The sequence below is a fragment of the Typopeltis vanoorti genome, chromosome 1 (assembly GCF_054136105.1).
Source record: "Typopeltis vanoorti isolate ZY-2024b chromosome 1, IOZ_Tvanoo_1.0, whole genome shotgun sequence".
Lineage (NCBI taxonomy): Eukaryota > Metazoa > Arthropoda > Arachnida > Uropygi > Thelyphonidae > Typopeltis > Typopeltis vanoorti.
The window spans coordinates 160,422,169-160,445,604 of NC_143549.1; the positions used below are offsets into that span (position 1 = coordinate 160,422,169).

General features: G+C 35.3%; 1 protein-coding gene across 2 annotated transcripts in view; it reads left to right on the top strand.

Moving 5' to 3' along the window:
* Nucleotides 1-23,436, top strand: part of fand (Pre-mRNA-splicing factor SYF1 fand) — a 425,180-nt gene that overhangs the window by 299,158 nt on the left and 102,586 nt on the right. For both annotated transcript variants that reach the window (XM_090399826.1, XM_090399816.1), the window contains one exon: nucleotides 5,743-5,818. In XM_090399826.1, coding sequence (XP_090255952.1) covers nucleotides 5,743-5,818 — 76 coding nt within the window. The remainder of the gene's footprint in view (nucleotides 1-5,742; nucleotides 5,819-23,436) is intronic.

The following is a 23,436-nucleotide window of genomic DNA, read 5'->3' on the forward strand; positions in this document are numbered from 1 at the left end:
TATTGTTTTTCATCTGTTTTATTGCGTATCTAACTTCTTCTTGTAAAATTTTTGGGTGATCATTATTTTCTTCTATTGTTGGCATTGTAGTTTTGTTTCCTTGGTGGAAGATAGTCTTAAAATGGTTTGACCATATTTTTCTTATATATTCAATATTCCCAGTTTCAGTCATCTTGTTGTTCATCATTGTTACTGCTTTTGCTGAGAATTCCTTTGTAATTTCTCTTACAGTATCACGGAAGACTTTTAGGTTGTTTTGTTGGTATGCTTCTTGGCATTTCTTAGCTTTTTCTTCTAACCATTTTTCTTTGGCTTTTTTGCATAGGTTATCAACTTTATTTTTTAGTGCTCTGTATTTTTCTCTATGCTCTTCATTGTTTTGTTGGTTTACAAGTATCTTGGCTTCTCTTTTCTCTTCTATGGTAGCTATGAGTTCTTGGGTTATCCACTGTTTGTTTATTTTGGGTTTGGAACCTAGAGTGTCTTTTGCAATTGATAACACTGTTTCTTTTCCTTCTTCCCAGAATTTTCTGCTGTTCTGTAAGGTGGAGGGTTTTAATTTCAAGCACATCTGTTCTAAAAATCGACTTCTGCTTGAGCTATCATTTAGTTTTGATAGGTTGATGTTTTCTTCTATTCGGATATTATTTTTCCTGTTGAATTTTATCTTCACTTTGGCACTTAATATTTCGTGGTCAGTGTCAAAATCAAAACTTCTTAATGTTCATACATTATTTACTGATCTTTTCCATTGTTTGTTTATGATGATATAGCCTATGCAGTTTTTTATATTACCATCTGGGGATGTCCATGTATATTTATTATTAGGGCGTTGATAAAACAATGTGTTTGTAATCATTAGATCGTTTGCTTTACAGAAGTGGAGTAATTGTTCTCCTCTGTCATTAAGCTCTCCGTATCCAAATTTCCCCATCACATCTTTTTTGTCTGCTGTGAACTGTCCTATTTTAGCATTAAAATCTTCCATCACTATCATGAGTTCTCTATTTTTGGGATTATCTATTTCCTGTTGTAGTTCTTCATAGAAATTTTCTATTTCTTCCTCTGAATGGTTACTGTCTGGTGCATATATTTGGATTATTTTAATTGTTTGATCTTTTTCTTTTGCTTGAAGTTTGGCTGTTATTATTCTAGGAGACAATGGGTTTATTTCAATTACTGAGTGTGTAAGTTTCTTTTCAATTAGTAATGCAACTCCTTCTCTGTGTATGTTATCTTTTCTTCCTGAGAAGTACAGTCTTCCTTCTGGTAAATCCATGAATCCATCTCTGCACCAATGTGTCTCTGATAAACCTAAAATACTCCATTTCAGTCTTTTTAAATTTTCCTGGACTAATTGTAATTTTCCAGGTCGGTATAGTGATCTTATGTTGAGGGTGGCTACATGTTTCACATCCTTGGCCGACCACATTGCTGTTTTCTCACCTACTCTATGTGGTCTTTGAGTAGGCGCGTCGGTTGTCCCGTACGCAGTAGCACTATCTCGGTTTGTAGACTTTCTCCTGCTCATGAAAGTTACTGGCATAATAATGTAGCCAGCTTTCCATGCCTCTGCTACATCCTTTGGTCCACGGCTCTTTATTCTTTATTCAGAGCAACCCATTTGGGTTTCTCTCATCTGCCACCTGGGGGACACGCCTGGTAGGAGTGTGGTCTCCCCCCAAGAATATCAAATTCCAGATGATTAGAGTAGAGCTCTTTCTCATAGTTCTCATCCATAAGAAAAGAAATAAAGCTGAATGTGGAAATGACATTAGGAATTTCTCTACTTTGTATCCTAGATAAGATTTATGCAAGCGTACTTGAAAAGAGGTTGATAATTGTGGAAGAGAAACTTGGAGAATCAGTTGAATTCAGTCCAAATAGAGGTTAAGATCATATTTTCACTTAAAAACAAATAGTTGAGATATCTTAGGAATATGACCAGGATTTGTACTTAAGTGTTGTAGATCTGGACATGGCATATGACAAGGTACCCAGAGAAAAGCTTTTAAAAACTCTACAATTATATGGGGTAAATGGAACATTGTACAGAGCAATACATGGTGTATATTTAAGTTGTAAGTCAGCAGTTAGAACTGAAGGAAATACCGGAAGATGATTCGATATAAAATCCAAGATAAGACAAAGATGCACATTATCTCCACTCTTATTTATCATCTATATGGATCACATTATGAAAGAAAGTGGCATTAGGCCTGATATCATAATTGGAGATGTCAAACTTAGCTCTTTGCTTTATGCAGATGATGTTGTACTCCTAAACACATCTAGTGCACATCTCCAGGATTCTCTAACTAAAATGAATAACAGCTGTAACAAATTTGGCATGAAAATCAGCAATAAAAACTATGAAAATATACAGGAGAATAGAATACTTGAGCTGCATTCTGAAAGGAGATCCTATAGAACTTCACGCTCATTATTTAGTGAGGATGGCAAATTAAATTTGGAAATAGACAGCAGAATAAGCAAAGCTGGTATGGCTGGGGGCCAGTTGAATAAATTTATATGGAATAAGAGAGAAATTAATCAAAACTAAACTAGCAGTATACAAGTTGGTGTTCAAATTCAAACCAATTTTAAGTTATTGATCTGAGAGATGTGTTAGAAACTTGATCAAAGACAGACCACAGATATGAGAGTTCTGAGAAAGATTAGAGGAGTGAATAGATCCCATCAGTGGCAGAATCATATTATAAATGAAGATAGTAGGAAGGAACGTGACATTATTTACGTTCAAGAATTTGTGAGCAGGATCAGTCTGTGATGGTATGATCATTTAAACAGAATGGGAGAGGAAAAATTAACAAAACAGGTGCTTGCTGCCAAAATGGCAGGAAGAAGACTCATAGGAAGAGCAAAGTCTATGTGGATTGATTCAGTCAGAAGTGTCTTAGAAGAACAAAATGTTAGATATGACAGCATTGGAGTGCTGACAGGTAATGGACTAATTTGGAGGAAAATTGTTGATTAAGAGATTAATAATAATGTAAACTTAATCGCATAGTGTTACCATAGTAGCCTGAACACCCCCTTTAGGGTTTTATCAGGAAATTGATGATGATGGTTTTACTGTTGCTTTTGTAATGGTGAATCACTTCCCATATCTTTTACAATTCATTACAGCCAAATTTATTTATATTAGGAGTAATCTGTAAAGTATATACTGATTCCTATATATTTTCACTATTGAGGATGCTTCTTTTTACAAAAGAAGTTTTTTTATAGTTTTCCTCCATCTTACTGTATAATAACTGTTTGAGAATGAGATGTGCTAACTCTCTTTATCTATAATTATTCATAATTTTGTAGTTTTGGTACTTTTTCTTCTTTCAACTGGAAATCTGTTGATTTCCAGTTGAAATCAACAGATTTCAACTGGTATTGATCAGAATTGAATTCATATTTATGAAAGTGGATGAAGGAGGATAGTTTAAATACTGATTTGTAATGGTATTTGCTAAATATTTGTTATATTCTATCAGAAGTCCCCAAATGTCTTCCAGTGTTTCACAGTGATATGCATATTCTCATTTACTATCCTGTTACAGGTGCTCAGAATCCAATCTTTTCTGCAGTACGGGGGAAAAAAAAATAAATATATATTTTATCCACTTAAACTTGTCAAGAAATTATACACTTGGATAAAGGATTAAACAAGAATATAATTTCTTGAAAACTGTAATTTCTAACCAAGAGGAAAAATTTTATGCAATACAGGAAAACTTTGCTTGATGCGATTAATTAATCCATCAATTAATGTCACTAATAACTTATAATAATTAAATTAATTATTATAAGTTAAATTAAATGTGTTGGTTATGCAGCAATGGTGCCATATGAATGATAGAACCTGAGAGAGAGAGAGAGAGAGAGAGAGAGAGAGAGATCATCATCAAATTCCTGACATGTACCCTCAAGGGGTGTACAGGATATGATAGTACAACATGAAAAATTCATTACTAACTTCCTATCTACAACTTTCCTCCAAATCAGTCTGTTACTTGTCAAGACTCCAACATTATCAGATCTTATATTTCTATCATCTAAGGCACTTTGTACCGTATCAATCCACCTATATCTTGGTCTTCCTCTGGGTCGTTTTCCTGCCAACCTGGCAGAGAACACTTGTTTTGCTAATCTTTCCTCGCCCATTCTGTTTAAGTGGCCATACCACCTGAGATTAGCTCTGCCAACGCATTCTTGGATGCTGACAATATCAAGTTCTTTCCTAATATCCTCATTTTTAATATGATATTGCCATTGATGCCATCTGTTCACGCCTCTAATCTTTCTCAGGACTCTCATATATGCGATCTCTAGTCTTTGTTCAAGTGTTTTACTTCTGACCCAGCTCTCAGATCCATAAGTTAAAATTGGTTTGAACACTGTCTTGTATACAGCTAATTTAACGTTCCGACTAATTTCTCTCTTATTCCATATGAATTTATTCAGTTGACTTCCTACCATACCAGCTTTGTTGATTCTGTTGTCTATTTCCATATTTAATTTACCATCGTCACTAAAAATCATGCCTAAGTAGCTGAAATGTTTTACTTGTTCCACAGGTTCCCCATTCACAACGCAGTTGACATTTTCCACAATTCTACCTATTTTCATTGTCTTTGTCTTTTTAATGCTCACCTTTATATCATATCTATTACAACAGTTATTCAGTTTAGTCAGGGAATCATGCAAACTTAGAGAGAGAGAGAGAGAGAGAGAACCTTCAATCCATAAACAATATCATTGATATAAAAGTTAAATAATACAAATCCCAATGCTGAGTCCTGAGGGGCCCCATCTTATAATCTGCTTCTTTGATACTGTTCCCTCATACACAACTTCCTGATATCTAAATATGGATTTCTAAGTTACAGCATATGGAAATCCATATGCTGTAACTTAAATATCAGCTTATCATGTGGCACCCTGTCATGTACCTTTGTAAATTACAAAAAAATGACAGCCTTTCTTTCATCATGCGCTGTTTTTTCTTTATTATAAAAAGGCAGTTAGATTACTAAAACAAAAGCATCCCTTAACAAATCATGCTAACCCTCACAGATAATATTACCCTCATCTACCCAATGATATATATCCTCATACTAATTTCTCTAAAATCTTAACATCTGCAGAAGAAAAACAAACTGATCTTTAGTTTGAACCTTCCATTCTACCACCACCCTTATTCAATTTCACTATCTTATCTTCCTTCCACTCCTTGAGCACATTTCCCATAGTCAGATCTCATTGAAAAACTAAGTTAGCAAAAATGTCAGTTCCTTAGCACATTCTTTTAAAACACATGGCAAAATCTCATCCAGCTCCATTGCTTTATTGTCATCCAGAGTAATTTGTGTTTGTAACATTTTCTTTTGTACTTCCAAACCCAAAAACCTTCCCGTCCCTCTAACACTAAAACCTTCTTTTCTAGGATGAAATACCCCAATAAAGAGATAATCTCCACTCATCTCATCTCCACTACCATCTTCTTCACCAGTCACTCTACTCCCATTTTCATCTAACCATGTCATTCTTATGATTATTTAAATGATTTTGATTTTTTTTATGTGTGCTAAATTTTAATTTAGTATTTCAGTATTCAGTAATTAAACTGAATATTGACATTTCAGTATTTAAATTTAACAATGCAACTTCAGTAATTAAATGATTTACTAATATTCAATAGCTAAATATATTTCTGTTGTCTGTTAGGGAGGCTCAAAATTGGAAAGAGCAAGAGATTTATTTGAGCAGTGCTTAGATCGATGTCCCCCAAAATATGCTAAATGTATGTTTATTTATTTATTATTATTATTTTTTGTTGTTTGTGTGTTTATGGTATGTTTATACAGGCAATCCCTGACCTATATAAATTCAGACTTATAAAAATTATCATGAGAGGGCTATAAAGTGGCGAATTATAAGAATTGCAATTAACCTGCCTACGTTATTCTCATGCTATCTAATGGCAGTCTTCTGTAAGACAGTGCATGTACTCATTCATGCATCCACTTTCTTCTATCTCATTTTCAACATATATGTGTTAGATGTTTTGTGTTTTAGTGCCACATGTTTTTAATATTTATATTTTGTGTGGATCCTAATGTACCTCACAGTCCTTAAAGTTCAAAAGAAATAGATGATGCCTTAGCCTGTTATGGAGAGATATATGAAGAGAAGCAACCAGCCATGTTCTGTCATTTCTTGATAATTTCATAAGAAAAGTTGAACAGCCAAATTAAGCATTTTTTAAAATTTTTCTATTTTCTTATACTATTTATACTGTGTTATATTACTTTGCATTAATAATTTCATTTTGAAATACAATTTTGGTGTGATTTAAGCTAAGAAATAACCTTCAAAACATTAATTAATGCACTACCGCAACCAGACCCTATTGTTTACCATGTAAGCAATTGAGTCTGGTTAATAGGTGAAGGGAGATTAAATCTGACTTGCATGTTAGCCTAGTGACTGTGCACTTCGCAACCATATGCCTTGGGAAGGAGTGTCCTAGGTTCGATTCCCGTTGGTGAAATGAGGAGCTGAAGGATCTTCGTCAGTCATAGCCAAGTTAGCTGGTCTTGAGCGTGGACAATAGGGTTTTTCCTCCAGTTTATCATGGGGTTTTTCATCCCACAAAGCAGACAAACTGGCCTTGAGAACTTAACACTATGGACATAGGATACACTGGGGCATAGGGCTGACCACCTTATCCTGTGAACTGTTTGAGGTCCGATGATTAATAAACCCTTGACACCGCAAAGTAAAAGAGAGAGAAGAAAGATGAGATGAAGTTTGCAAATCATAACTCTTATATAAGTTGGGGACTGCCTATTGTTTGAATATTTATATTAACTATTATTATTAATATTTATATATTAAATCTAAAGATTTGAAATCTCAAAGTTTCATATTACTAGAGTGATTTGAATTATTTCATGAATTTAAAAACTTCAATGAAAAGGACTGTCAAGAAGTTTATTGCAAAGAAAAAAAAAAGTAACACTCCTAACAGTTTAGAAGAGTAACTTACAAAGTTTTTGACTCTTCCAGATAAGTTATTATGAACTAAACAGAGTTACTCTGTAAACATGCCAGCCTGGTTAGCCGAGTGGTTAACATACCCACTCTCCAACCAAGAGGTCGCAGGTTCGAATTCTGTGGGCATGAATGTTTGTGATTGTCTTTAGGTGGGAGATGAATTTCATCACCCAATGTGATACCACCATCACTCTGCTTAATGGAACCCAGAACTGGTTGAAGAGGTATTATGTTTGGTCTATAGTGCAGGATTTCCAGACTATGTAAAACTAAATAAAAAATTACAAAAATCAATAAAATTGATAAAAATGAAAAAAAAAAAAAATAAATTCTTAGCCCACCCTAAGTGGGCTAAGAATGGAGGATTACTGATAACTTGGGCGGGAACCATATAAACATTTTAATCATGTTATTGGTAACAAACGGAATTTCTTAATTGCTGTTTCTACTAACAGAAGTAGAAATTAAGCTCTGTTTTTTGGTTACAAGAATCCATTTAACTGTTGCTGAGAGACAGTTTTATGTGGAAGCCATCTGTACTCCAATTGACCATTGTTATTATCAATGTTATACTAGGAGTAAAAGCAGTTTGCAGAAAAGTTGTTTTTGAAAGTTAAAAGCTATGGATATCCATGACCTTAAGGTAATTCAGCATACTGTATATGAAGTTTGGAGTGAGATGCTTATAATGAATTGTAAATGAAACCAATTTCAAGTTTTTACTTATACGTGTGTTAATTTGTATGATAATCACTTAATAGTATCTTGTATATGATCATCTGCATGAACCAGTAAGGCAGAGTTGTTGGCTTTTCATATTTTCGATGTAAAATTGTGTTTGTATTCAACAATATTATTAAGAGAGACCTGGAGGGAATCATGGACTCATCAATGGAGGCCACATATTACATGCACCAACTATCATACTTGTTCTTGAATTCATTCACACTGTTTGCATACACAACGTCCAATGGCAATCCATTCCAATCACTCACTACTCTGTGAGAGAAAAAGCTAGCCCTAACCATTCCCTCCTTGATAGTATTTATTCTCAACTTCCATGGATGCCCTCGCATCCTTTCCTCACCCTTCATAAAATGAAGAATTCCATCAACTGATATCCTGTATGACCTTTTCAGAAGTTGGCAAGTCTCAATCATATCACCCCCTTTTTTCTCCTGTTTGCTAGTGTCTGCAGTCTACAAATTCTCAATCTGTCTTCATAATCAGTCTTCCACAATCCTGATATAATTCTTAACAGTCTTGTTTTGCACTCTCTGCACTGTATCAGAATCACAATGGAAACCTTAAGACCAGACCTGTGCACAATAGTCCAAATGAGTTCTTATCAAGGCCTTGTAAAGAGGCAAGATGACATTCTTATCTCTACATGTCAAAGTTTGTTTCAGCATTGCAATTACATTTTTGTGTTAGGATTGTTGACTTCCAATCTGACAAGAAACATCACAGCAAATGTCAGTCACTTATCATAATTGTTGGGTTGCAGCTGCTGTACACTGCTGATCTTGCAAGACTTTTCACACCATGGAATAAGTCATATCTAGTTGTGCTACTCCATGGGTGCAGCTATTACCAGCAACATTTTCATGAGATCTTTTGACAGTTGCAGTGGCAACTTCTTCAATTACCCATGGTGGCACTGGTTTCTTGTCCTCTTCCAGGTCGAATTTCCAAAGATCCTGTGCTTCAAACTTCAGAAGTTTGAAAAACATGATCTTTGGAAATTTCTGAAGTTTGAAAACAGTGTGCAAACTTCATTTGCTTATTACACTTGGATAAATGATTAAAATAAAACTATTAAGAAAATAGAAATTTGTGTTCAACTATTAAGCATCTGCTAAATCTGCTGAAATATAAATCAGCAAAACATGAAATAAATTATATAAACTAACAAAAAAACAAAAGTGAGAGAAATCATATCTATCTATCTATATATACATGGGTAGTCTGAAAAGTTCTCGGCCTAACAATGAAAAAAAAATGATTTATAATTTTAAAATTATTTTTATTTTTTAACATAATCTCCGTTAAGACTAATACATTTATTCCAGCGATGCTCCAACGCCATTATACCCTCTACAGCTGCAATCTTAATTCGAAGAAAAATGCTGACCTGCAAGGAAGAGTTTTAGTTTTGGGAAGAGATAGAAGTCAGAGGGAGCCAAATCTGGGGAATAGGGTGTGTGTTCCAATAATTCGTAGTGCAGATCCCTTAATTTTCCCATTGCCAAAAACCTTTGGGCAGGTGAATTGTCTTGATGAAGGATGATTTTTTTTCTTCTACAAACCAGATCTTTTCTCATGAATTTTTTCATCTAGTCTGGTTTGTAGAAGAAAAAAAATCGTTCCAGTTATTGTTTTGCCCTTAAATTTGTTTATTAAGATAATTAATAAACAAAATGCCTTTAGCATCCCATAACACCTATGTCATGACCTTTCCTGCTGATGGAACTGACTACTTTGTCTTCTTTGGTGCTGAACAGCTGGCTTCTGTTCTTGTTTTGACTGCTGTCTCATCCATAGTAATAAATTGATACACAAAATCAGTTTTATTCTTGTTAAAACGTTCCAAGCACTGTTCAGAGATTTTCATGTAAGTGCATTTTTGATCTGCTGTGAGCAAACGCGGTACCCATGTTGTGCAGAGCTTTTTCTTTTTCGTTTGCATTTCTTCATGCAAAATATATCCTACACATTCTTTTGAAATGCCTATAGTCTCAGCAATTTCAAACACTTTGACTTGGTCATCCAATACCATATAGTGCACTTGATCAATGATTTCTGGTGTTGTTACGCTTTTTGGACATTCCTCATGTGGATGATCTTCGAGGCTGAAATAAATTTCTTTTGACTTGGTTATAAACCTTCTTTTACAAAGAATTTTATAACTGCACGATTTTATCCATTTCAAGGAATACAGACAATGCTTTTGCTTCAGACAGCTGTATAAAACATATTATTTGATAGAATAACTTGCCATTTCACATGGATGCTTATGACAGATGTACCAACTTAGAAAAAAAAAATCGTGTCAATAGTGATCGATGATCGAGGCCAAGAACTTTTCAGATCACCCTTGTGTGTGTGTGTGTGTGTGTGTGTATATATATATACTAGGGTGGCTCCGGCACCTTCGGTGCCCAACCCCCATTGAGTTCCGCGCTGGTAAGCCGGTAAGTGCCTGTAAGCTGGTAAGTCAAAAAACGTGACATAAACATGTTTCAAATTTCAGCTTATCTTTTTTATATACAGGGTGTTCGGGATAAATTTGACAGTTTCGTAAGGAAAAAGAAAATCTTCTTTGTATCTATTAAATTTAATGAATTGACAAAAAAACATTACAGGCAGAGTTAATTACAATACTATCAACAAGATTTACTCAAAATAACCACCATTAGCATCGATCACAGCTTCAATTCTGCTTCGGAACCTCGAACAAGCTGATGCTACAGTCTCCCTGGGAAGGGCCGCAAAAACTGTTTTAATTTTATCCATTAACTGGGCTTTTGTATTACTGGAAGTGCGATTGGTGTCTTTTTCAACTGCGCCCCATACAAAATAATCCATGGGGTTAAGGTCTGGGGAGTTGGGAGGCCAAACATTTGGACTGGTGAAGTCGTAGAAATTTTCAGACAACCATTTTTGACTTTTCCCAGAGGTGTGGCAAGGGGCCGAATCCTGCTGCCATACATACGGCCTACCATTGGCTACCAGGGCTTGACTACAGTTAGCAACTCCACGAACAAAGCCCGAATTCCAATGCCAGGGTTCTTCAACACCTGTTCCTGCAGATTTGCGAGGAATTCTGCTGTACGAACGCAATCAGATCGTCTGCTAGGGATCTTTCTTCTTGCTACATCCTCGTAGTCACCATTGCAAGTCTCTAGTTCATGCCTGATTGTTTTTACTGTATTCAGGGAGCATTGGGCAGCAGTCGTAATATCCTTATTTTGATGGCGGGCACGAATCATCATGATACAAGTTATTCTCTTCCATGATTCAGGTGGGTTCCAGCTATCCATCCTTTCTGACATCTTGTATATGAATGAAGAAGGGTCCAAACTTTTAAATGAAGAGAAGTGTGTGTTAATACATGTAACTTACGGAAAAATATAATTAATTATAAATATGTCAAATTTATCCCGAACACCCTGTATATAGAGTAGATATATTATTTTATGATCTGTGATCATTTTGTGGTTTATATTCAAGAGATTTAGCAGATGCTTGATAGTTGAACACAAATTACTATTTCTTATTAGTTTTATTTTAATCATTTTAAAAATTAAAAATGCCAAGAAATTATATTCCTGGCATCTTTAATTTATAATATAACAGAGTGGAAAATCTTTCAACATTTAATCATTTTCTTCCATATTGATCTATCATTGCCATGAATTTCATAACATTTGGTATGTTTAATTTTATAAATTAAAGATGCCAAAAGATTATATTCTTGGTTTCATCCTTTATCCAAATGTTAGCAAACAAAGGTTTGCATGTGAAGCAACTTAGATCCAAGAACTAGAAATAACAATTAAATTTATTCAAAACGCAACATATTGCATCGGATTGTCCGACTTCTTCAGGCGTGGGAACAGAGAAAGCAACTTATAGCAAGGGTAGAGCAAGCTCCGATCACTGTTCTTGGTATTTACTCATAATGTGAAACCCAGCTCCTAGGAGCTGTATTACTGTTCTACATTATGAGAGAAGGTCACTACCCAAATGGTTTCAACCTTATTGAGATCTCATCAGTGAGTAGGTAGACCTAGATAATACCAAGTTGTAGCGAACAGAACTTACATACCCTACTTGAATTCTTGGCAATTCTTATGTCCACTGCTGGACGAAGGTCTCTCCCTTGGTTTTCTGCCTCTCCCATCCATCTCATTCCTGCAACTTGTTCCAGTTCACTGCTCCACCTTCTTCTCAGTCTTCCTCTTTGTCTTGTTCCATCCATTGGTCTCCACTCTGTTGTTTTTCTAGTCTATCCTCCATCATTGTATCTGGCAATATGGCCAGCCCATCTCCACTTAGTTTAATGTATTTTACAATATCTGTTATCTTATTCAGATCTTATCAAAGTATTTGTCTTCCTATCTCTTGATGTTATTTTTAGCATACTTCTTTCCATGCCATGTTGTGTTGTTCTCAGCTTTTTGTTTAGGGCTTCTGTTAAAGTCCGTGTTACCCCCCATGTTAGGACAGGAAGTATGCACTGGTCAAAAGCTTCTCTTTTTAGACTCATAGAGATGTCGCTTCTGAATATGTCTCTCATTTTCCCATAAGCCATCCATCCAAGTTGAATTCTTCATTCAATCCCCTTTCTTTGGCAATCCTCAAAGGATAACAGTTGGCCCAATATACATATGAGGTAATTTGTTCTGTTTCATAGTTTTCAACTTGGACAATTCTTTGGTTTATGTATTTATTCATCATTTGTTTTTTCTCTATTTATTCTTAATCTAATTACCAATTATATACAGTCATACCCCGACTTACGCGAATCCGGAGTTACGCGGTTTCTTATATGTACGTATTCCAATCCCACTTCACGCCTCACCACTAGTCGTATCTTTCTGCCGCTGGCCGCATTCGGCAGTGTCGCACATGCTGTGAACAAACACTGGTGTGTTTCGTGCAGTCTCCATTCATGCACAACTTTTATAGTCTTACAAACCTTGTGATTGTTTAATGTTATGTTCTTGATAAAAGTTTTATCACATAAAAAATAATAATGTCGTCCAAAAGAATGAAATCCGATTCTTCTACAGCTAGCAAGAAAGAAAAACATTGACTTTGGAAACAAAACTCAACATTATTAAAGATTTTGAAGGCGGAATGAAAATTTATGAGCTAGCAAAGAAGTTCAGTCTACACGAATCCACAGTAAGAACAATCATAAAAGAAAGGTTTACAGATTTTGGAGGACATGGATTCTAACGAGGAATGAATTGTAGCCACAAGGCAGGGAATAAAAAAAAATCATTAGCTTGCTATGAAGAAATTTTGTGTGACAAGAATAACGCATTATGCCATCAGACGAATCTATTAGATGTTATGAAACCATCGACATTGAAATAACTTTCTTTTTTTTATGTACGAAAAACTACAATTATGATTATATTTCTTAAAAAATATTGCTGTTTTTGTAAACCTTTGGTCCCAATTATATGTTTGTATATATAAATTCATGCAAAATTATACCCTGAGTTACACGAATTCGACTTATACGCTTTTTGTTGGTCCCACCTACCGTGTAGCTTCGGGGTATGACTGTATTTGGTTTAATCCTTGATCCGGTTTCGACCTTCATTGAGGTTTCATCAGTGGGAGAAAGACCCAGAGGTGGTGATGCTAAGGTAGAAGTAATGCAGAAGTCATATTATGAGAAATACTAAGTCAAGTGATAAGAACTCACTCCACCTTTACCATGAGTTTCCCCAGTCCTGAAAATGCTTCAGGCGCAAACTTTGTTTGCTTACACTTGAATAAAGTATTAAACCAAATATATTATTGGTAGCATAGCCAAGTGAGAAAAACTTCCATCAACTGATTACTCTGAAGTCTTCATTTAGCCTTTCTTCCAGATCTTAAAGATTATCTGCTATTAGGACAAATCATCTGCAAATTCAAATTACTCTACCAATTTGGTTTAAATAGTTTTTAGAGATATAGTATCTCCTTGTCAGATGCCATTTTTGTACTGGAAACTTTTCATTGTTTTTATATAATTTAATTACAGAAGTTGCATTATTGTAAATCTGTTTCAATATATGGTTTCTCAGTTCCCTGGGTTTCGACAGCTTTTAGTTATGCAGATGTTTTAACTGAATCAAATGCTTTTTCATAGTCTATATAGGCCAGACATGAGGGTTTATTGTATTCAATTGATTTTTCAATGAGCTGTTTTATATTAATTTGCCACAAAGGTTGGTCGATTGATAGTGCCTCTGCTACTAATGACTCACAAAAAATTAAGCAAGTTTGAGTTAGTAGTTGTTAGTAGTTGGAAGGGGTTCAGTCGTTTGTTGCTGTTAGCACACTCTTTCTCAATAAATCTTTCGACTCCCTGGAGGTGTGACATAATAATAATAATATTATTAGACGTCATCATAATCATCAAATTCTTGATGATTATGATGACGTCTATCATATCCTGTACCCTGAAGGGGGTGTACAGGATATGATAGTACTACATGAAAAATTTACATCATTACTAACTTCCTATCTACAATTTTCTTCCAAATCAGTCTGTTACTTGTCAAGACTCCAACATTATCAGATCTTATATTTCTATCGTCTAAGGCACTTTGTACCGTATCAATCCACATATATCTTGGTCTTCTTCCTCTGGGTCGTTTTCCTGCCAGCCTGGCAGAGAACACTTGTTTTACTAATCTTTCCTCGCCCATTCTGTTTAAGTGACCATACCACCTGAGATTAGCTCTGCTAACACATTCCTGGATGCTGACAATATCAAGTTCTTTCCTAATATCCTCGTTTTTAATATGATATTGTCATTGATGCCATCTGTTCACACTTCTAATTTTTCTCAGGACTCTCATATCTGCAGTCTCTAGTCTTTGGTCAAGTGTTTTACTTCTGACCCAGCTCTCAGATCCATAAGTTAAAACTGGTTTGAACACTGTCTTGTATACAGTTAATTTAGTGTCCCGACTAATTTCTCTCTTATTCCATATGAATTTATTCAATTGACTGCATACCATACCAGCTTTGTTGATTCTGTTGTCTATTTCCATATTTAATTTACCTTCTTCAATAAAAATCGTGCCTAAGTAGCTGAAATGTTTTTCATCAATTTTCCAAAATTCTACCTATTTTCATTGTCTTTCTCTTTTTAATGCTGACCTTCATACCATGTCTATTACAACAGTTATTCTAGTCAGTGAATCTTGCAAACTTATAGTGGATTTATTTAGAAGTATAACATAGTCCGCAGAAAGCAAAGAGATGACATTAACATCTCCAATTCTGATATCATGTTTAATACCACTTTCCTTCATAATGTGATCCATATAGATAATGAATAACAAAGGGGATAATGTACATCCTTGTCTCACACCAGTTTTAACATTAAACCATCTTCCTGTACTTCAATTCTAACTGCTGACTTACAACTCAAATAAAGACTAAGTATTGCTTGATATAATGCCCCATTGACACCATATAACTGTAGTGTATTGAATAGCTTCTCTCTTGCCACTTTGTCATATGCCTTTTCCAGATCGACAAAACTTAAATACAGATCTTTGTTATATTCCCATGCTTTCTCAACTATTTGTCGCAAAGTGAAGACCTCATTCTGACAGCCTATTTGGTCTGAATCTAGCTTGTTCTTTACCAAGCTTTCCTTCCACAATTCTTCTTGACCGTTTCTCAAGTATACTTGCATAGATCTTGCAAGGATCTATGCAAGATCCAGGAACACTCAGTAGGGAGATACCTTGTAATTCTCACATTCAGTTTTATTTCCATTTTTATATATGGGTACTATTAGCGCTCTACTCCAATCATCGGGAATTCATCCCTCTGTGTAGGCTTTCTGAACTATGCAGTGCAGCCACTGTAAGACTTTTATACCACCATACTTCAGCATTTCTGGTCGAATATCATCTACTCCTGCTGCCTTTCATCATTCCGTGTGGAAAGGCAGCAGTAGTAAATGATATTTTCCATATTTATTTTTTTGCCAAAGTCCTCTCATGAGTTTTGTTTAGTTAGTTTTACACAGTGTTTTGCTTTCTTACATTTGTCTCTGTAATCTCTAAGAGCAAAAGCTGACTTATTTGCCAGGAACTTTTGACATGCCTTCTTCTTTTCCTTCACTGCCTCTTTAACTTTCTGTGTCCACCATGGAGTTCTGATTTTTCTATCCTTGCAGACAACCTCACCACATGCCTCTCTGGCTGAATCAATCAGGGTTTTCTTCAAAGCTTGCCACTCAATCTCCAAGGGTTTGGTTCCTGTTCTCAAACTCGTTCATTTTTAATTCAATAATCTTTGTATGTTTTAATCTACAGTTCACATCTGTGAGCTGCTCAACTTTTATTTGCTTTAAAACTTTCTTACATGTTATTCTTTCAATATGAAATTCAATTTTATCCTGTTCAAGACTAAATAGTGATCGCTTCCAATTTCAAATCCTCTGTACACTCTGGTGTCCTGCACCAGGGAGAAAACATCACTCTCAACAATAACATAGCTAATGAGACTTTTCTTATTCCTTGCCTCTTCTCTCCATGTGAATTTGTGCACATTTTTATGTTGGAACATGGTATTAGTAATACCCAGTCCATGTCCTGAGCAGAAATCGAACAGGTATTTGCCTTATTATTAGCTTTGCTCTTTTCTCCAAATTTTCACAAAACATTTTTGTATGTCTGACAATCATTTGCTACTCTGCTATTTAGATCCCCAATAAGGACCAAATTTTCCTTTTTAATTGTGTCAGTTGCTTTTCTCTAAATCCTCAAAAAATTCCTCCACTTCTACCTTAGTAGAACCTTCTGTGGGACCATTGGCACAAATAAGTCTCATTGTCCAATTCCTCATTCTGATATTTGCCCACATCACTCTACTTGAGACTGCCTGCCATTCAAGAAGATTAGCCTTGTATTTTGTGTTGAATACTATGGCTACTCCTTCTTTTCCTTGATTGTCATTGCCTGAATATAACATTTTGTATTTGTTGCTCAGAAAGGTCTCACCAGTTTTTGTCTTTTTTGTTTCAGTCACCCCTATTAAGTTGATCTGGTAATTTTCTAATTCTTCAGCTATCCCCATTTCTTTGCCATTCAAGCATCTTACGTTGATATTACCGATCTTTAACACTGGTGATGTTGAGTTGGGTGTGTTTTCAGATTTGTTCCAGTAGCTGACTTTTTGCTGTTCGCCCTGGTTCCCTGGCAAAAACAATGGAGGCCTTGTTAACCGGGCAACACCCCAGGCAGCATGAAATTTTTTCATGTTGTACCATCATTTTCTATATTGGTTTAAGCCAATAGGAATACAATTTGGTCGGCTAAATCCCAAATTTCCAGCCCATCCTTGTTTGTTCAATATCCAGGTAGATACCCAACAGGGTGCACCACAAGAAGTTGAGGATTGGACATTAGGTCAGAAGCTCTGGTCGGTTCTCCACATTCCTTTAAAGGTTATGTGGAGGTCTCATCTCAGTTATACAGCTTTGACCCTTAAGCAAGCCTATTATTAGAAGTGAATTGTTCAGATTTTTTGGAATTTTTCTTCATTTTAGGCATTTATGAAAGAGTTTAGTCAGCTGTTTGATATCATTGCTTCCTCCCCATTTTAAGAAGTCTATCATAATTCTGTCTTCTTCTGGGGGCCTTTTCATTCTTCATTTCTCACAGTGCCATTTCCACTTCACCTTATAAGGTCTCAGGGGTATCATATTCTTTGTCAGTCAAGTTATTCATTGATTCTTGGATGTCTCGGTCCTTGTCTTCGTAGAGTTCAGTATAAAATTCCTGAATTCTTCTAATTATTGCATCTCTGTTTCTTATAAGTTCACCATTTTTTTCTCTTACAGCAGCTATTTCATTGTTCCAACTGATAATGTTCGTCTTAAGACTTTCATATTACATTGTTTTCTATTGTTTCTTTAATTTTCTGTATATAATATGATCTAATTTCATTTTTCATCCCTTTTGCTTCTTTTCTTCATCAGCTCTAAGGTTTCCTGTCTTAGTTTTTCCTCTCTTTGGGGCCTTTTTACACCTGCTATTTCTAGTGCACAATTGAAAAGAGATTTTGTTAAGATTTCATTAGCATCATCGATGGTAGTAGCTGTGTTTAACTTTCTTAGTTCGTTTTTGTGTGATTCTCTATAACAGCTTTTATTATTGAACTTTTTTCTTATGATCTTATTCCGTTCCCATTTTCTGTTCTATTTCTAATTTCTGTTATAATAACTTATATGCACTGTCAAAAAAAGAAAGAAAAAAAAAAAAAAACGGGGTGGCCGAGTGATTTGCATATCCACTCTCCAGCCAAAAGGCTGCAAGTTCAAATCTGGACATGGATGTATGTTTGTGATTATCTGTGATTATACTAGTGGTGGTGGACAGTAAATGGCAGTGGTGTAGATGATGATAGTAGTTGGTTTGGTGGATTTGAGTGGTGGAATCGATGAGGCTTTGTACTCCTTGAAGATGTAGCATGATAATAATAATAATTAAATGTGTCCACATAAATCATGGGTTATGCTGAAAAGGTATTAATTATTTTTTCTTTTAGGCTTGCACGGTGATCCGAATGCATTTTTGGAAATTATGGAGGCAACTACCGTGTTTGAATAAAAACTTTAGTTTACTATTACTAAAATTTTACAATTCGACGTTTCGACCTTTATGTCAAGGTCATCTTCTGGAGCGTACAAATATACACAGGAAACAAGCTATACTACAATCATACTGGTTCGTTAAAGACACTGACTAACTGCTACCACAATTGTTGGCCTGACCTCTGGTGAAAAAAAAAAAAAAAAAAAAAAAATTATACATCAACGCTAAAGTCCTATTATTTGTGTTGTCTACTATATACATATATTAACATTATATTAACATCATTCCAGCCAGTTGGAGTGGAATGGTTTCTAATAATAGCAGATTGGCTAGAGTCCTGACTTGTGTTGAATCTTTCAAATTAGGTTGGCTGAATGTGTGCCATCCAGATCCTTGGAATTTTCATACCATCTTTATTGTTGATATTTGGGTGGTTTATCAGGATTTCGCAGGATTCTTTAAATTTTCTTTCGTACCATGTTTTTGTGCGGTGTAAGGAGCAGGTGCTTTTCCAGTTGATTTGGTGTAAGGTGTTGAGTGCGTGGTCTGAGAGGCCTGCTTCACCATAATGGTTATATTTAATGTGTCTAATGTGTTCTTTTTTGCGTATAGGGATTGTCCGTCCTGTTTCACCAATGTACGGTAAGTTACAGGTGCAGCGGATGCAATAGACTCCAGGATGTGCTAATGGGAGGAGAGGGTCCTTAGAGGAGCTGAATATGGTTTTAAGTTTAGTGGGTGGTTTAAAGGTGGCATTAAGGTTATAGTGTTGTAGGATTCTGTTGATTTTTTCTGATAACCCTTTAATGTATGGGATGGCTATGGTTTTACTGTAGTCTAGATTCGTTTTTGTTGTGGTTTTATAGAGTATTTTATTGACAGTATTTTTGTTATAGCCATTGTTTATGAATGTGTCACTAATGATTTTTAGTTCTTGTTTCAGGGCCTGCTGGTTAGAGCAAATAGTTGTGGCTCTGTTTTTAAGGGTGTTTATGACTCCATATTTTTGTGCTGGGTGGTGATATGAATTCGCATGTATGTATTGGCCTGTGTGTGTCGGTTTTCGGTAGACCGTGAAGGATAGATTGCCTGAAGGAAGACGTGTAACTAGTGTGTCTAGGAACGGGAGCGAATTTTGGTTTTCGATTTCGATGGTAAATTGTATGCGTTCGTGTTGTTTGTTTAGGTGGCTGAGGAATGTGTTTAGCGTTTGTCGACCGTGCGGCCAGATCGCGAACACGTCGTCAACGTATCTGAGCCAGATTGTCGGTCGAAGCGTGGCAGAATCAAGAGCCCTTTGCTCAAAGGTTTCCATGTAGAAGTTCGCGATTGGGGGGGATAATGGTGAGCCCATGGCCGTACCTTCCTTTTGTAGGTAGAATTTGTTTTGCCACACGAAGTAACCGGACTTTAGTACGTGGGCAAAGAGGGCCGTAATGTCGGGCGGAAATTTGTTCTGTAGTAGGAGAATTGTGTCATTGATGGGGACATTAGTGAAAAGGGCAGAAACGTCAAAACTGACTAATAAGTCGTCTTTGTCGAGTGTTATGTTTTTGATTATGTTTATAAAGTGTTGTGTGTTTTTTACATAGGAGGGGGAATGACCTACCAAGTCCTTGAGTGTTGCCGCTAATTTCTTGGCTAGCTGGTAATTGGGACTGTCTATTCCTTCCACTATTGGTCGAAGGGGCACATTTTGTTTGTGTATTTTCGGAACCCCATATATTCTGGAGGGGGGGGCGTAGTGGGGTTTGAGTTTTTTAACTGTGTCTGGTGGCCAAGAAGTGACGGACTTTAATAGTTTTTCTGTTTTGTCCTTTATCCTCTGGATGGCACACATTCAGCCAACCTAATTTGAAAGATTCAACACAAGTCAGGACTCTAGCCAATCTGCTATTATTAGAAACCATTTCACTCCAACTGGCTGGAATGATGTTAATATAATGTTAATATATGTATATAGTAGACAACACAAATAATAGGACTTTAGCGTTGATGTATAATTTTTTTTTTTTTTTTTTTTTCACCAGAGGTCAAGCCAACAATTGTGGTAGCGGTTAGTCAGTGTCTTTAACGAACCAGTATGATTGTAGTATAGCTTGTTTCCTGTGTATATTTGTACGCTCCAGAAGATGACCTTGACATAAAGGTCGAAACGTCGAATTGTAAAATTTTAGTAATAGTAAACTAAAGTTTTTATTCAAACACGGTAGTTGCCTCCATAATTTCCAAAAATGTATTAATTATTATATTACAATGGTGATTGAACAACTGTTGGAGGAAATTAATATGACAAGTTGGCATTTTGATGATTGTTAGTTTTTTTTTCATAGTCTTTTATATAGAAATAAAAATAAAGTTTTTTGAATCTTTAAGGAGATAAAAGGATAAAGAAAGTGAAGATTATTTGTTTACATTGTGAATTTTAGAGAAAATCAGCAACCAAAATTGCAAGTGTCATTTGTGATTCTTTAAATGGGAATGCTGTAATGTTATAATAAATTATTTTAGAACCAAAAGTTTTATTTCCAACTCTCTGGAAATAAAACTTTCAGAAATTTTTTGGCAGCTGATCAATAATATACATTATTGAATGTATATTACATTCAGTACATGCAGTTGAAATGTTGAAAATAATACATTTTGAATGCACTTAGAATGAAGCTGAAAATTCACTTTGCCTTTGATAACTCAGCTGTGGTGAGAGGACAAATGGATTTCTGAAGCTCTGTCTGGTCTGGTTCTGGTCTGGTCTGGTCCGGTCCGGTCCGGTGACATTTGGGATGCTATAGTACTACTGGATATGTTCATGTCGGCATGATCTCATGTATGCCAAAGTTGAATAGCAGAAGAGCGACAATCAGTTAAGTTTAGTATTAAGATGGACTAGTTTGAAGACAATATGTGTTGATCCCATAATTCTTCTCTCCAGCTCATCATAACAGCAAAAAATGTTTTTTGATTTGGTTTAGATCACTGGATGAGTGATAGAATCTTCATTGTTAGGGTAAGCAGAAATAAGAACATGATTAGATAGTGTGCTGGCTCTAGTTCTGCCATAGGTTATGTCTCTCACATGTTCTTCCATACACAACTCAGTGGATTTCTGTGTCTGACCAAAATATTGCACATCGCAGTTATACCAAAGATGGTAAACTCTGGGACAATTTTGGCTGTCATGTTTTGGTTTAGGTGTACCAAGTAAGCAATAGAGTTTGGATATGGGAGTTAAAAAAGTGTGGATTTTAAATTTCTTAAGAATTTTAGCTAACCTTGGTGAAACAGAGCTGATATATATATATATACAGTAGAGATATAAAGCCTTTTACATCAGTACTATCTTCAGTACAGTCAGCATATGTATATACACACATATAAGGCAAGTTGCAGGGGCAGTGAATTTAATATACACCAGGACTGGGGCTGAGAGGAGAAAAGTGTCCTTGGAGGAGTTGAATAAGTTGTTTAATAATTTTACAGAGGAGTTTAAAGGCAGCATTAACTTGTACCTGTGGTTTATTCCGTTTAGTTTTTTTTTTTTGTATGTCTTGCTATATATATATATATATATATATATGAAATAGTATGCATGATTCTATTCTGGAGATAGGTAAAACAAATTTTAAGGGTGAATACTGCTGAATATTGCTATAGAAAAGGAGGATAGATTTGGAAGAACTGGAAGTTATCAAAGAAAAAGCCTTGCTAAATGGATATAATCCAATAAAATCCAAAAAATAATTAACTGCTCTCCTACAAATCAACCTAGACAAGTAGAAGCCCACTGGACTCCTATATATCATATATTAAAGGCATCTCTGACCATTTGGCAAAAATTATGAAAAAAATATCAACTTGTTGCTACCTATAAATCCATCAACCAAATTCACAACTTGCTACCTTCTCCGAAAGACAAACTCTCACCAATGATGCTATCTGGCATTGTGTAAGTACCATTTTCGTGTAACTTGTCTTATTATTGACAAACAGGAAGATCTATATATAAACTTATCTCAGAACATCAAGACCGCATCTGTCTTATCAAACCTCACAAATCTGGCCTTGCACAACATAGAATCAAAAATGCTAACCACAGGATCCAGTGGCAAAATGCCAAGTTACCATAGATCCATATATAAACATGAACATTTATATAAAGAAAGTGCTGAAGCCGCCTTACTTCATAAGATCTAATCTTAATCAGAATGACTGTCTCACTATTCCAAAAGTTTGGAAAATTGTTATCCTGAATTGTATTAAATTTATTTGTTATATTTTAATTTAATTAGTTTTAATTTCAGCCCATTAGGTTTAATCCATGAATACACAATTGTATACATAGAGCAGTGCCTCCCAAACTGTGGGCTGTTAGTTTTGTTGAGGGGGCCATGAAATAATGAAAACAAATTTAAAATGTTTCAAGACTAAGTGTGTGCCATGTCAAATATGTGTGTAAGATGCTAAAAATGTAATATTTGCATTTGATTTTTACGATATTCACTGTGTGTTTTATTGAATATAAATACAATAAATATTATAATAATATATGTCTGTGTTACGATTTTTTTTTTGATGGGGGCCGTGAAATATTTTAATTTTTCCAAGGGGACTTTACATCCATAAGTTTGGGAAGCACTGACATAGAGGAATACCAATTTAAACGTACACATTACTGCTTTATTTAATTCAATTCCTATTGTTGTTCATTAGTTGTACTGATGGTACAAAATATTTACAAAATAAAAATGTTATTTACTGTGGGCATGCATGTTATTCTATAGTTATGGATACTCCACAGGTTTCACTATATAATAAAGTATATTTTGTTGGTCAAAATTAGTATCTATGTTGTACGCTAAGAACTGTGTGACTAGAAGAGCACAGCAGACCAGATGAACTCTGCCATGCTCAGCTGTTCCCAGGTGTTTTTCTTCTGGAAGCAATAACTATTGGGTCCATGCTGTAAGGTAGTAGATAGAGAATATGATTTGCATTGTCATCAAATGCACTA